The sequence below is a fragment of the Falco biarmicus genome, chromosome 8 (genome assembly GCF_023638135.1).
Source record: "Falco biarmicus isolate bFalBia1 chromosome 8, bFalBia1.pri, whole genome shotgun sequence".
Classification (NCBI taxonomy): domain Eukaryota; kingdom Metazoa; phylum Chordata; class Aves; order Falconiformes; family Falconidae; genus Falco; species Falco biarmicus.
In genome coordinates this window covers 39885414-39900290 of record NC_079295.1, presented here as the reverse complement: position 1 = coordinate 39900290, position 14877 = coordinate 39885414, and the positions used below count along the sequence as shown (strand labels likewise).

At 39.7% G+C, this 14877-nt stretch overlaps 1 protein-coding gene across 18 annotated transcripts in view; it reads left to right on the top strand.

Moving 5' to 3' along the window:
• GTDC1 (glycosyltransferase like domain containing 1) overlaps positions 1-14877 on the top strand; it is a 186004-nt gene that overhangs the window by 74798 nt on the left and 96329 nt on the right. Inside the window, exons 1-2 of one of the 18 annotated variants that reach the window (XM_056350356.1) lie at positions 10393-10479; positions 13684-13819. The exons of 14 other annotated variants lie outside the window; for them this stretch is intronic. Coding sequence is in view for 1 of the 4 variants with exons in the window: in XM_056350352.1 (XP_056206327.1) it covers positions 10421-10479 (59 nt within the window). In the remaining 3 variants the exon portion in view is untranslated. Of the gene's footprint in view, positions 1-10392; positions 10480-13683; positions 13820-13875; positions 13897-14877 lie in introns of those variants that run through there. 3 more of the 18 variants (XM_056350352.1, XM_056350357.1, XM_056350360.1) reach the window with 3 other exon arrangements.

Genomic DNA, 14877 nt, shown 5'->3' with positions numbered 1-14877 from the left:
CTCTGAGATGGAATTCAAGATACAGATGTTGAAATCTGTGAGAAGAGGTTGGCAGCCATCTGGAAGTTGGCCATCTGCTCCCTCCTGCAGAAGCAGGGAACAGTGCGTTTGGGGATCCTTTCTTGTCGCAACCTGAGTCAAGACGATTCAGAATCGTGTCTGCAGCCTGATGGGCGAATATTGGGTTGCCAGGTGCTTGGCACTTGGTGGTGTAAGGGGCTAGAAAGGGGAAAGTGGAGAAATACTTCTAGAAAAGCTTTAGAAACGGGCTGTATACATGGACTTCAGCAAAGCATGAAAAGGCTTTAGATCATATAGCTACAGGTCTAGTGGAAGAAACCGTGGAGCTAAGGGAGATGCAGCTTGCTGTGTTGATAGAAAACGGACAGAATGTCCCATCAGGGCAGGAGGCTCGCTAATTATTTTGCTAACACATCGGGAAATACGCCCAGGAGATACAGACTTGGTACTACATGAAAGGAGAACTGTGGGTGCAGGAACAGGAGGATGGAGCAGTTGGGTCTGGTCCCCACTTAAAGGAAAGCCTTCCTACTTCCACTCCAAGGAGGCTCAAAAGAAGACAAAAATACTGCAAGGATTGTTCTTTGTGGTGTCAGCCTCTGCCACCACCAGGCCTTCTATAATTGCTGGAGTGTCAGCTCTGGCTTTGGCGAGCGAGATTTGTGTGCCACAGCTGTGATGACCTGTGGATTCACACCCCTCCATGCTGCTGCAGTTTAGTCTTCAGCCTGAAATCTGGGACTATTATCAACCAGACGGGTCTAGGTAGTTAGCATGATGTCATGTCTCTTAAGCAGTTTATGGAACAGGGATGAAATTTATGGCAATAAATATTTTAGATTGTTTTTGTTTGGCTTCCTAAGGAGAAGAATTTCCTTAGGTGAGAGGTTATTTTGCAGGCGACTCCACTGTATGAGAGATCGATGGTTTCAGTACATGGGAAGCTTCTCCCCCTTCAGTGTCATAGTTTGAAATTGATACTTGCACTTAACAGCTTTACAGATTCTTGTTTAATTACTGGTCATTCTTCTGAAGTGGATGACTCATTTAGCCTTCAGCCATCGGAGGTGTTCTGGCCCTCTGTATAACTTCACATACATATTTTTGCTCCTAAGAACCACAGAAATGCCTGTGCATTTTTGCCCCTGCACGTCTCATTTCCTGGGGTAATATAGAGAAAATGGGTCTGAGAGGGGGTATGAAATGAGAAAAGGCACGTTGTGAACAAGTTTGCATTGATCCGGGTGGCTGGTGGCGCATGCTTGAACACTGCCCCTTCAGTCATCCCCTGGGTGGGCATGCTTGGCACTGTCTTGTGGCCTGTGCTTAATATTAGTACTGCTATTATTAATACTGTAGTAAATTAATAAACTATTAGTCCATATTTCTCGATTGTTATTTCAGAAGTTATTTAATTCTGGTGGCAGGACAGCATGAAATTTCTGCTTCACCATGTTCCGGCATGGCAAAACTTAACGTAAAACTAGTTCTGCTTTAAGTGTCACCAGCTTTTCTGCTGGCATCCCAGGCTGTGTCCCCTTTGCTGTGACGTTGCATGTATCCTGGTAGAGACCCACTGCAGAAATACCGGCAGACAGGCCTTTCCGTGTCAAGAGATAGCACTCGGTCTTGTTGCTTTGAGATCTAAATAAATTTGTGCTGATCTCAATAAATGTGGATGTTTTGAACCTTGACTTCACAGTTGGGTGTTTTTTTCCCTGCTTTGTCAAGGAGGATGACTGTAGTTAGACCATGAGCTGATTACTGCCTGTATCAGATAATAATTTCTTAATGTGGGAGGAATATTAAGAAGAATAGATGTGAGTGGTCTTGGACAACTCTTTATGGAATGATGTTTAAGCACTGCTGTAAATAGGATGCATGTTCCCTTTCATGCTGAGTCTGATATAGCTCAGCTGTTGTGGGGTGAATATGCCAACACCCAGGACAAAAATCAAGAAGACCTTAGAAAACACTTGCAAAGCATATGGTGACTGTCTTTAAAAGTTGTCATTATGCCTGTGATTGTCACCCTTGGATTTTAGGTGGGTAGTAGCTGGAGTTTGATTAAAGAACCAGTCCTACTTCTGTCTAGATGTTTCTCTGTGAAGTACCTCTTTGTTTCCCCATGTCATGTGTTTGTCTTACGATGTGCCAGTGGCAAAGAATTCAGCGTTTGACTTAAAATGTGAAAACCTGCTGGTGTTTGAGTGTCCATGTGCCATGGCGAAGGGGCTGGCGGGAGGACGGGAGGTGGTACAGGAGGGGCGTTGGGTGGCCTGGTGGAAAGCCAGAGCATCAACGGTCAGCTAAACCGTCACTTTTCTTCAGAGAAGCCTGAATCATCATTAAGAGATGAAATGTCTCTTTTCAATGAAAAGACAGCTAATTTGATTGATGGTGGGTTTTTTCCCCACCAGTGACACTTTAAAAATAAATCAGGTTTTCTTTTGGGGGTGGCTGTTAACGTTTGTTGAAGCCTCTTCAATATGCCAAAATAGATTTTTAGTATTTGGAGTTAGCCTTCTAAGATAAGACCTTGTAAAAGTATTTTGTGTGTTTATTTTTTTGGTTGGTTGGTTTTTTTGTAAGAGGTTTTTCTGGATTATGTAACTAAAGGCAGGGTGCTGCAAGTCGAGGTTGTATTTTATGGAGTGCTCTAAAGGCATGACAGTCCAGAGGATGGTGGTTAGAGAGGTGGTAGTAGTAGGAAGGATAGTAGGAATATGTTTTTATTGGTTTTTTTTTAGGGTGATGAATTCTATTTTGTTTGTGTAATGCTTTAAAAAGCCTTAAGGTTGATCTGCAATAGTGTATTATCAAAAGTTCTGTTCTTCTCGTTTCGGTTGGTGGACTCTAGAATAGCTCTCATGTCATTCCCAGCATCTTTTCATAGGACCCCCCCCCCCCCCCCCCCGCTTAAATATTTTTAAGATGCTTTCATTATGGAAGTCCTTGAAATTAAGATTAAATTTAGCCCCCCCCCCCCCCGATGGCATATGAATGTGCTGTTGCCTTAGTGGCTCTTCCCCATTTTGGATTATTTTCTGCCTCTGCATATTCTGTGATTTCTTGTTAAAGTGAGTGACAAGATGATGTATGACACACTTGAGATGGTATTGAGCAGAGTATAGTTGGAAAATTGCAGTGATAATTTTCTTTTTACATCTCAAACTTACATGCCATTGAGGTAGGGGGGGGAGAAGTGTAGTAGACAACTCAAGAAAAAGCATAAGGGGAAACCTTGAAAAATTACAGGGAAATTTCCATAGCAGATACACTAGTAATGCTGGGTTAATAATGATTTCCTGTCATGAACTATTTTTATAATTTGCCTGCTCTCTGACGTGGCATTCTATTTAACATTTTTGAGAGCCATGTTTTAATCAGATTAAGCCCAAGGAAACCGATAGGTATCTGTTTGGCTCATGACTTCTGCTTCTGTTTCTGATTTAGTCACAAGACTATTGTTGCTGGAATCTTTTAAAACCTATTTTGCTTCCACTTGCAGCCGGCGCGCAACTCGCGGTGCGTGAGCCCGGAGGTTGTGTGCCAGGGATTTTGATGATATTCGTGCAGGGTGCATTATGGAATTATTTTGTAAATTAAAGAAGACTGATACAAACTGTGTCTTTTCCTCATGTGATTAAATACCTAAAAATAGCTATCTATCTTTAGGTTCAAGCGTAGCAATGCTTCTTAGGAAGAATCTCACCCAATGCAGTGTGCTCGGAAAGGCTGAACATGAATAATGCTGCATTCTGATCTACTTAAACAAAAATGCTTAATAAAACAGTGGATACTGTTGTATCATTTTTATATAGTGTGCAACATTAATAATACTTACTGTACAAGACGTGTCATGAGGCTAAAATAGAAATACTTGTATTTTTCACTCTGATATTTTCATGTTGTTCAGCCATTATATTAATGACGGCAGAAAAGTTTGTGAGCAAAATTTATAGTTATCTGCTCCAATATTGTGGATGTCCTGCAAATTTAGGAAATGACTTTAAAAAAAAAAAAAGTGCTGTATAACATTCAGGAGTATTGGTTGTGCTTGGATATTAGAGGACTTAGCACCTCGTTCACTGGTCTCAGCGTCTGGGAGCATGGGGGAGGACTGGCAGCCTGGCTTTTTAAAAAGCTCCGTCTATACATGCTTTCATAATTTCCAGAGCAAAAAACACATATTAAATATCTAATGCCCTCTTTTGTCTATTGCAAACACAGATTTTTGCCAATAAGGTAGAGACTGTATTCAAGAGCTTGGTTTGTATTGTATCTTCCTTCAGTCTATTATTTATATGGTTGATGTGCTAGAAAACTGCGAGCCTAAGAATTAATAAAGGTTATTAGTTACTTTGCATAATAAAATTAGCTGACCTTTAAATAAGAGCATTATACAGGGGATCTCTAAGTGGAAAAGTGACAGAATGCATTTTTATTGTGGTAGCCATTTCGATTGCTAAATCTTACAGTCACAATATAGAAAGTATGTGTTGTGATTAAATGTTGCTTCTTGACTGTATATTTGCAGACAACAATGGAGGAAGTGGAACGTTTGTATTCAAGGCAGAATTTAACCCTTCGGTTACAGTTTCTTCCACTTCTCTTTGGTTACGTTTGAATGATGCCGAAAAAATGAAGGCGCCACTTAATTTTCTAAACCCAATCGTCCTATGGAAGCAACAGCAATGGGAGTTTTCTGTGGTTTTTATTAAGCGTGATTATATGCAGATTCCTTGAGTGCTCGAACAGACTGTCTTGGGTTGCTATCAGGCATACGTGATGTACGCCCTGTAGCTCATCACATGCAGTTCACTGTATCAGTGTGTTATTATTTATTAATCTTTCCAGTCTCTGAACTTGTCTGCCATTTTAAAGAGAGACTTACTATAAAATACAGTATTTCTCACAAAGTTTATGTGCATACCTTTTGTTTTTAAGCTGGGAACAGGATACACCTCATCTCCAAAGTAGCTAGGAAAGCAAATTTTCTTCATCTTTTTTGTTTTATTAACACAGGGTTTGTACTAAATGACATTATTAACTGTGACATTATCTAGAAAAGGTGTTATAAAGGTTTAAGGATGCCCTGTATATGCATTGTTATTTTTGAAACTGATAATATATATTATGATTATATTACGGATTAGATTTCAGGTGAACTTCAGTACAGCAGCACAAGCAAATCTGTAGTTTTTCAAATTTTGACTAGGTCTTATAACATTTGTTGAAATCCTTGCAAGATATTCATCTATTTGTAGCATCATATAGGTCTGGCTCCCCATCTGTCTCTGTTTTTCATGACAGCGAGGCTCTGGTACTTTTTTTTTTTTTTTTTTTTTTTTTTTTTACTTTAGTACTTATTCATTGAAGCCCACTGTAATGCTGTTTCTATCACAGTTATTTGTCCAACAACTTTTATTGATCATTTGTGATAAAAGATTTTTCATAGGGAGAAGTTTTAACCAACAATCAGTGAATTTGGTTTAATTAGATTTAGTTTTATACAGTAGGAAAAGTAATGTAATCAGAGCCCATTTACATACTATTAAATAAATAAATTACTGACATAGCATGGTGCCAAAATCTAAGGAACACTGGGGGGGAAAAAATGTTCTTGCTGAATTATTTTCTGCTAGGCCATGTTTATTAAGGTATTCATGCAACTTTTATATTTTAAAAGTAAGGGTATGAATCTAAGGATCAGATTCCCTCCAAATAAATCCTTATTTAACAGGATATCCCTGAGACTTTTTTTTTTTTTCCCCCAGTATTGGCAGCCTGACTAAAATAGTCTCATCTGGTTTAACTAAAATCTTTGCATTACTTGGCAGTGGTTTCTTTTGTACGTGGTGCTTAGAGCTCATTGAAGCTCACGCGGTACAGGAAATGCAAATCATGCAAATCATCCTCACGCTGACGATGTACAGTGGCGTGATTGAGCAGCAGTACGTATGGCTCGTGGGCTGACCACATGAAAGAAGTCATTTAAAGACCAGATGAGCCCAAGCTGGGTTAAGTTAGACTATGTGTGAGCTTCAAAGCTTATAGAATAGCATCCTTTTTAAAAATAAATTTATTTTATTAATAACACCTGCGCAGAGTTCTTAAACAGTGAGGACATGTATAGATGAACATTACATTAAATATATGCCATACTTAAATCAGAAGGGCGAAATGGCTGTTTTTGTAGAAATTCAGGTGTGTGTTCATGTTGATGAAAGTGGATCACAGGCTCTTGCGCTGCAAAAAAAGGCCCGTACGTGTGTGTTGTCTGTAAAAGCCCAACTCTTCTCTGCCTTTCAGATAAATATGAAAATAAATGGAAGATAAAACGGAATTTTGCCTGTACGGAAGGGTTAAGAACAGGCTTTCTGTAAGTGCTGTTGAGTGGAGAGGAGAGGAAAGTTGAGTGCTTGCTGCTTCAAATTTCTCTGGTAACTTAGGAAAAAACCTTGTTTATTTTTTTCCCGTACTTCTGAAGAGGTCTTTCTGTAGTTTTGGGGCTGTAACTTTGCAGTAAAGCTGAGCCCTCACTACCTGGTGCAACTCTGAACCTCGAAGGTGGTGTGGTTGGGGGAGCAGATGTGGTGGGAGCCCTGGGCTTCATCCAGCAGATCCTGTGGGATGGGTGTGCAAAGACCCGTTAGGTACAACCTGAGTAAAGTCAATAAAAATTGCCAATAGAATATTAGAGCACTTTTCATATTAATTTTGCAATAAAAAGAGAGTGAATCGTATACCCTTGAAGACATTGCGACTTATTCTTAACTTTGGTAATACTCAACATGGGTGGCTGTTCTGCTTCTAGCAGGAGTCTTACTTCTTATGAGTGGTGGAGGTTTTTTTGTTTTCTTTTTTACAGCCCTCGTTCACTTCTCTTTGGTGTTTGAATGTTTTTAAAAGTTGAGATTCATTCAGATAATGTAACATGACACAAAGCTGGAAAATGTCAATCTTGAGCTGTTTCTGTGTCATCTTGTTTAATTTTTACTTGAAACAGTAGCCCTAAGGAGGTCTTCGGTGGGACCGGTCAGCGTGCTGCACTGTATCACCCTGATGGATGTGATTTTTGGCTTGATATTTTGTCACTAGTGCCTTGCTCCTCCTTGATTTTGTCTTTTCTGATAATACAGAGGAGCAAGACAGAAGGAAGAAATTATTTTTTTATACTTTATCTACCAGATTGTTTCTTTCCTATCAAATCAGTCCACAGGCTCTGCATCAGAAGGAGAGAGGGAGATTTCCCGTCTTGTTGTTCATTTGTGGTTTTTTTTTTTTTTTTCTCCCCCTTCCCCTTTCTTTTAAGCACTAACTATATTCTTTAATTTTGTATTTGAAGTCAAGAGGAGCATTTCACCCTCGCAGTGTGCTTGCAGGTTAGGGCAGCTCCCGCACACAGCTGGTGCTCAGGGGGCTTCGTGGGGGGGGTTGGGGTTCAGCTGGGGCTGGAATGGTTAAATTCCTTCTCTATGGTTTGTTTGTTTATTCATTTCTTTTTAAGCAAAGAAATAAAGGTGAGTGAAAGGATGGCATCCTGAAATCATCGCAAGATGCCGGGGAAAAGGAACATAGTAAATAAATAGTTTTCCTGAGCCAGTTTGTGGAGCCATCCCTTACGGGGGACATCCAGGAGCTTCTGGCACAGGCTTCTGGTCATGCGTGTATACATCCAGCACACGCCTAATGTTTTAGTGGAAGCAGGAATTTAAATCACAGATAATATTAATTCATCTTTTCTACACAGTGCAAGAAATAGCAAGGTGCAGGGGCTAACAGAGACAGCAGAAAAGAAATTTTACTACTTCTATCTAATATAATTTAATGTAATTTAATATCCATTTCAGTGTTTGACAGGAAGTAAAGATTACTTAAATATTTGTACCTAAGAGCACAGGGCTGTATAAAGATTTTTGAATGTTAAAGTTAATTTGTTTCTTCCAGCAATATATAGAGATATATACAGAAAATTAATCCCATATGACTGTACAGCTACCAGTGCTTCAAAACCTTTTTGGAAATACTTTCGAAAGAACATCTCCGGTCATCTTGACAAATGGCTTGAATAAGGTTTCCTTTGCAGGAGCCCCTGGAAGGTTTTACGTGCAGTCGAAAGGCACTGCTGGAAAAATGGTGTTATTTGGAGACCTTGACCAAAACTCTTTCACTAAGCTCCGTTTCTGCAGATAGGAAAGCTTGTTGGCCAGCCACCTTGAACAGATTTTTAGCTTTCTGTGATGCAGAGATGCACAATCTTTTCCCAGTAACAAATAAGCTGTTGTCAACAATTTTCCTGGCCACAGTTTAAATAGCTTAATTCAGAATGCTTCACGTTTTTATGGTGGAATTTGACAGAAGTGCAGAAAATATGTGGGTATAGGATAGATGCGTGTTATGTATGTGTGTCGTATATCTGTGTGTGCAGGCATGTGAACATATGTGCATATACATGTCCTATCTGTGCCTGAAAATATATCTGCAATTGCTATGTACAGTCTCACGAAGATAACATTTTATTTTGAGACATCTGTCAGATACTGTGGTGAGCAGGGTCCCTAAGATATAACAGTGGCGTGATCATGTACAAGTTGATTAAATCACTGAACCGTGACACTTGCTTATCTTCAAGTCTGGCTTGGGCTCCTGAGTTCGCACTGTGGTCCTCATTCTCTTTGTGGCCCTCGATAAGCAAACTTTGGCCTCAGTTTCCTAATCTTAAAGATTAGAAAGAATCTAGTGTATTCTTCTGACTTTGTTACATATGACTTCAACCTGAGAGGCACGTATTTCTCTTGCACCTGCCTGGGGAGTAATGGGTATTTAGCGCTGGATGCTTTATTTCACGATAAAGGGAATTTAGAAGTTTCAGGATGTAGTAGTTGTGTATGAGATGTGTTGGGAAAACAGAATTTGTAAAATATCTGGAAGCCTAAAAGCGTTATTATATATTATTTTATTATTGGATTTTTCCAGCTGGGGAAAATCTCAACATTTTGCAGTGTTGGGGTTTGTTTGGCTTACTCAGGGAACGGATCCATGTTGTAAAAGTTGCCCAAATGTGACTGTAAATGACTAGTGTAGTTGTTAACCCTGACAAACTCTCAGCCAGGAGCTGGAGAACAAAAATGGGCAAAAAGCTTCAGAACTGTCAAATTCTCTCCCAGGTTTAGGATAGTCTCTCTTTCTTTGAGCTCCCTCCTGTATGCCTCTTGTTGCATTGGTCCCTCGTGTCCCGTGGCAGGAGCTCCGGACTGCCTTGCTCAAGCTGCAAAGCTGTGACCCTCATATTCCTTTTCTTTCGCTGGTGGCATTATAAATAAAAACCTGTTACGATAACAGGTGAAATAAAATGATGGGACATCGATACAGGTTGCACTTAAAATCTTGCTATGTAAATGGAATTAAAACAGCTTATGGTATATGCCAGGCATGATGCAAGTTTTATTTAATAAATATATGACTGAAGGGTTACATTCAATCCAAGTGCTCTCCTTTGTGATCTTCAGCCATGTTTGTAGGGAAACCTCTCTTAAAGCACTTAAAGCTTAATTCAGAACAGACAAAACAATTATTTTTTGAAAGTCTGATGAAATATGTTTGGCAGCTTTTGAATTTAGGAGAGCGTCTCATTTCTTTGAAATCTCACTCCAGTCAATCCTTCAGCCCTTTTGGTGTAACCGTTCAAATCTGGTAGCGAGTATGGGCTTGGCCAAGTTAAAAAAAGTTCTGATCAGAAAGTGTAGCGGCTGGGAATGATGTGTAACAGGCAAAGACTGACATTTTCCTTATTGATAAGCCTTTGAGTACTGCGCTCTCTGCTGCCTCTGCGTTTTTGGTGAAGTGCTGCTGATAAATATCTCCACGTGATTTGGGCTTTGGTCCTCCAAATACAGGTCTGGAGGCTCTTGAGCATTAAATAGCCTTGTTTTAATTTCTCAGGAAACAGAATTGTCATTTTGTCTTCTGTAAGTATAAATGATGTATGTTTATGCACCACCGTGTGAGTGTTTCCTACAGGAAGGGAAGGAAGAAGACTGACACAGCGCAGTGGGGTTTTATAGCAGAACTATTGCGTGAACGCAGAGCAGAAACATTTAAATAGTAGTTCTGATTGCCAGTTCACTGACTGCAGCGAGCAGTTTGCTAGGTTCATATTAAGGCAGGCAAGTTGCTGTATGCCACAGCACCAAATATTATAGAGGTGTGACGGGCAGTTGGGAGAAATAAATATTTGCACTTTCCTAATATTTGATTAAGATACATTTTTATTTTTATATATATATGTGTGTGTGTGTTGTATGAAGGACTATGCACTTTGCGAATATCTATTAAAATCACTAAGTTATTCCTAATGTTCTGTAGTGCTGCCTGCTCCTGACAAACATCTGATATGGATCATATGCCTCTAAAAAGAGAAGTTCCTCGAGCAAAATATCCTCATGAAAACAGGTTGGAGATACTCACATTCTCTCGTTCGCTCTCACTCGCATGTTACATTTTGGCACGTTGTAGAAGCAGGTAGCATATCTACTACCTGCTGTTGAAAGTGTTGAAGATACTGAATTATTTATTCCATCTTCTGCACTATCCAAACTCGTTTTGGGTAGTTTGACACATCTCGGTCTTCCATATGGATACTTCATGGTGACAGAGTTGCCAGCTGCTCAGGTTTTATGACAGTCTGAGTTTTTTCGAGGACTGTATTAGTTTTCTGGGAAGAATCCTGCTTTTCCTGAGGTCCCCGTTCTTAGGCAGTAGTTATGCCTTGGTTTGATCCTCTGGACTGGGAGTTTTTTGGGGAAAATTAGCAAAGAGCTTCCATAAAAATATTTTTGTAAAGGACGATGTTTATAGATTGTGTGAGATGAAATCAAAGCCATGCATTATTAGAAAAATGTGAAATCCATTTGCTAAGAAAACGTAAGTTCCTTTTAGCCATAGTCTTCACATTTTTAAAAACAAAAAGCATTTAGATAGCAAGGCGCTTAAAGCAACAAAGACAGTATGAAATACTTTGGAGAGCAGGATTTTTGTGGGACTTGAAATGTAAAACCTAACCAGTCTGCTAGGACCCTGCTTATCTTCTCTGTTTTTCTGCAAGGTGAGTGGGGCTTCTGTTGTTTTAGATTTACAATGTGAAAACCTGAAAACTGGGAGAAATTTGAGGTCAGCAAAACTTTTTAAAATTGAGGAAAACCAGCCATTGTTTTACCTTGTCATTCTTTCATTTGAGCATCTATTCATAGAAATCCTTCTAAAGGGAAACTCTTTTTATTTTGGTGGGTCTGTGCTGCACTGACGTTGATTCCCCTTCGGTGGGATACATCAGTCTCGCCTGCAGGGAGGTCCGTATGTCCATGATGCAGGCTGTCTCTGCTGTGTCATCCTGGATCCAGGCTGGCACTGGATGACATGAAGTAATGGTTCTCAAAGTTTGTTGTTCAGATTTGCTATTGAATCGTAGTGTTGTTATGTGTAGTCTTAGGACTTTGTGTTGCTGCAACCTCTTGGGCATGTTGCATTTTTCATGCCAGTCATTTGACATGTTTGAGTTTTCTCCAGACTTGGACAGATAAGATACCCAATGAAAGGAATCTGCAGACTTTAAAACAATAAATACTGCTATTTAAATGTTACCTAATTGAGTAGCACATCAGTTTTGCAAGCCTTTTTCTTTGAAAAAGTCTTTTCACCATCCATCACTATGTCCTGCATATTTACCTGTGGTGAATTTGTTGCCTTCAGACACTACGTCCTTTTCTTTTTCTTGCTTCTGTTTTCTTGCTCCATTGCAGTATAAATTTGAGCAGTGTTAGTCCATACATCTTACATAAACCTTCCAGCAATGGCTACTTTTCACTAGTGGGATATTCTGATTTGCTTTTGTTCTGCTCTGATAAGGTGCTTTTGCTTCATTATTTAATGCTGACAAAAGGTGAGTGAGGAGGATGAGGATCATACAGATTCGTGGCTTTCTTCTTCCCCCAATCAACAGAGCTATAGCTGCTTGGTCTTGACCTCTCCCTTCGTGGAAACAGAGGACGATGTAGCCCATGGTGAACAATCTGGCCACTAAAGTAAAAATGTGCGTCTGTCAGTAATTAATTGAAGCCAAATTTAATTACAAATCAGGGAAAAAAACCAGTACCACACACTTCATAAAATTCAAGACGCTTCAGTGTTGTTGCCTGAAAACCAAAGCAATCCAAATAAAGTACACCCCTCTCAAAAGTCAAGAGTTTTATTTGTGAAAGGCTCTTTTTCAAGCTTACTTCTTGAAGCGAAATAGAAAAGTTGTTTTAATTAACTGTTTTCACATCCTTTTTGGTATCTTTCTGAGTTAAAGGTCATACAAAATAGAGGTAAGTGTGTAAGGCTAGTTCTAAACTGCTTATGTTGGCTGAGGATCTCACCACAAATTTGGATTCTGAGTTTTGATTGTACATAAATATTCTGATCAGCTGGTTGTAATAAAGATTCAGAGGGCTAGGACAATTGAGAGCGAACCCCAATAATTTACAAATTAAACAACACATTTATGTAACCTCTTGAATTTTTTAAATGCGGGAGGTTTGCTGTTATTGAGATTCAGCCCTGTTCTACTTTTGCTGGATAACACTGGTGGAGTCAGCAGGTTGAGACAGGAGGTTCTCAAAAATTCTGCCCCCCCGTTATGGGGTCTGGAAATCTGGATGGCATGAGGAGACACAGGAAAGGGTGGGCCATGCAATAGCTGGGCTGGAAACACAGCCCCCTTCTGCTCCAGCTGTGTCAAACAGCAGATGTGCATGCAGGGGGGTGGGGTTTTTTTGGGGGGTATGGTATATATGGAGAAGGAGAAAATGCATTTGAGTTCTGGGCAGTAAATTCTTTTGGAAAGCATGACTAAGGTCTTTCACAGTAGGACCAAAAATTGGAACTGTAATCCAAAATAGCATACTGTAAAATGAGGGAAGATGTATTTTTAAATGAAAATATCAAAAAATGGATTGGCAGTATGAGTTCAAAACAAGCTATTCATTTCTACTGTATTTTAGCATACAAGGCAAACCCCAGATCCAGAACTACTCACTGTTATCAGCCATGAATATTTATCACTGTGTACTATACGTACGTATAGTAATTACAGCAGGAGGAAAAAATATCTTTCTTTACAATTAATATTTGTAAACGTTTATGAAAGTACATAGAAATAAATAAGACAAACACATGGCCTAATTAAGATGAAAGGCATGACAGCCCTTGTGATTTGTTCTGAAAAATAAAGAGTGTTAAAATAGTATGACTGAATTATTTCTGTAAACACTTCAAATAATGCTCTATCTAGAAAAACCTTAATTCATGACATATATCTATAAGTTTTTGACATTTGTACATTCCATGTCAAAAAATTATCATTAATTTATTATTTATTATACTGTATACTGTCATACGTTATCACTTATTAGTATTTATTGTTCAGAAATTCAGAGTCGTCTATTGTTAGTGGGAAATGGAAAAGCATTTATATCTGCAATTTGTGTACTCTTGGTCTATTGATGAAAACGCAACTTCTGCAAGTTGATAATACAAAAATGTGTAATAATAAACAAAAATAACCGGTCTGTTTAACATTCCAGGCATTAATAATGCTGTTTGATATACACTTTGCAGTTGAAAAATAACTTCAAGCCAAACCTGTGGACTCGTCTGAATTTCTGGATTCTTTATGACGGAGGAACCGAAGCCCTCAGGTTTGATCTTGAGGAGCTTGAAGACACCACCATCTCTGAAGCCCTTGTTTCTCGAGGTGGATGTGTTCATGGGGATGACCCCTCTTGTCTTCTCCTTGGCCTTTAAGGAGGCAACATAGAGGAGCAGTGTCCGGTACTTCTTACCCAGCTGTGCTTGCCCTCGCTAAAAGGATGAGCTGCCCCTGATCTCCCTGCAGATGGTTCCCCCAACTACTTGTGTCAATTGCTATAAAACTTTGGTTGGTTTCTGATCAGCTAGAGGAGACGCAGCCATCCACAGTGGCGTGACTACATTTTACGGTTATTGATGGTGATTTGTTGGGTTGTAGTGCCTGTGTGGTCTCCGGTGGCCATGCCCAAAACAAAACCCTACTTGGCGTGAAAATCTGACTTTAACACTGCTGTCTGATACTAGGCATCCCAACTGACATTTCAGGAAAAAATTTATAGATACAGTACAACTTGAAGCTCTGTGAGAATAAAGCAGTCACTGCCTTGTGAGAAGTACAGTGGGATGTGATACCTCCAGGTGCTCAAGGTTTCAGTTCTAGATTGGTGCAGCAATACTTCATCCAGCATCATGCTCCCCTCCTGAAAGATGAATGAATGTCAGTTCGGTCAGTGACACCTAATGAACAGTATTTTATTTTTTTTAGCACTCATTTCCCCCAAAAAACTCATATTTGTACTGATATCTAGATCTAAATCTGTTTTATTGCAAAACTGCACATGGCAGATGAAGAGCGCTCATACCTCTTCTTGGACTGCCAGATCTTCAATCGTAAACTTATTTTACTGTGAATGTAGTTGTTTTGCAGCAGACATTTATGGCCTCGGATTTTGTTGGCAGCACAGGAGAGTCCCTGTTGCAGCTGCAGGAGCATACCCACAGTAATCCTTTTCCAGGGAATGCTGCCTTACCTGTGCTGCAGTGGTGGCTGTGTCCGCCAGTCCTTCGTGCCAGCGGAGCTTCTGCCAGGCAGAGGGAATATTCCGTGACAAATCAGATACTGTTATAAACTGGCTTTGTGTTGTGAGCCTGGTGAATTGGAGAGTTCAGCCTCCATAGCCATAGATACATAAATATGCCCTGTGTGGTCTCCCAAGGGGAAGG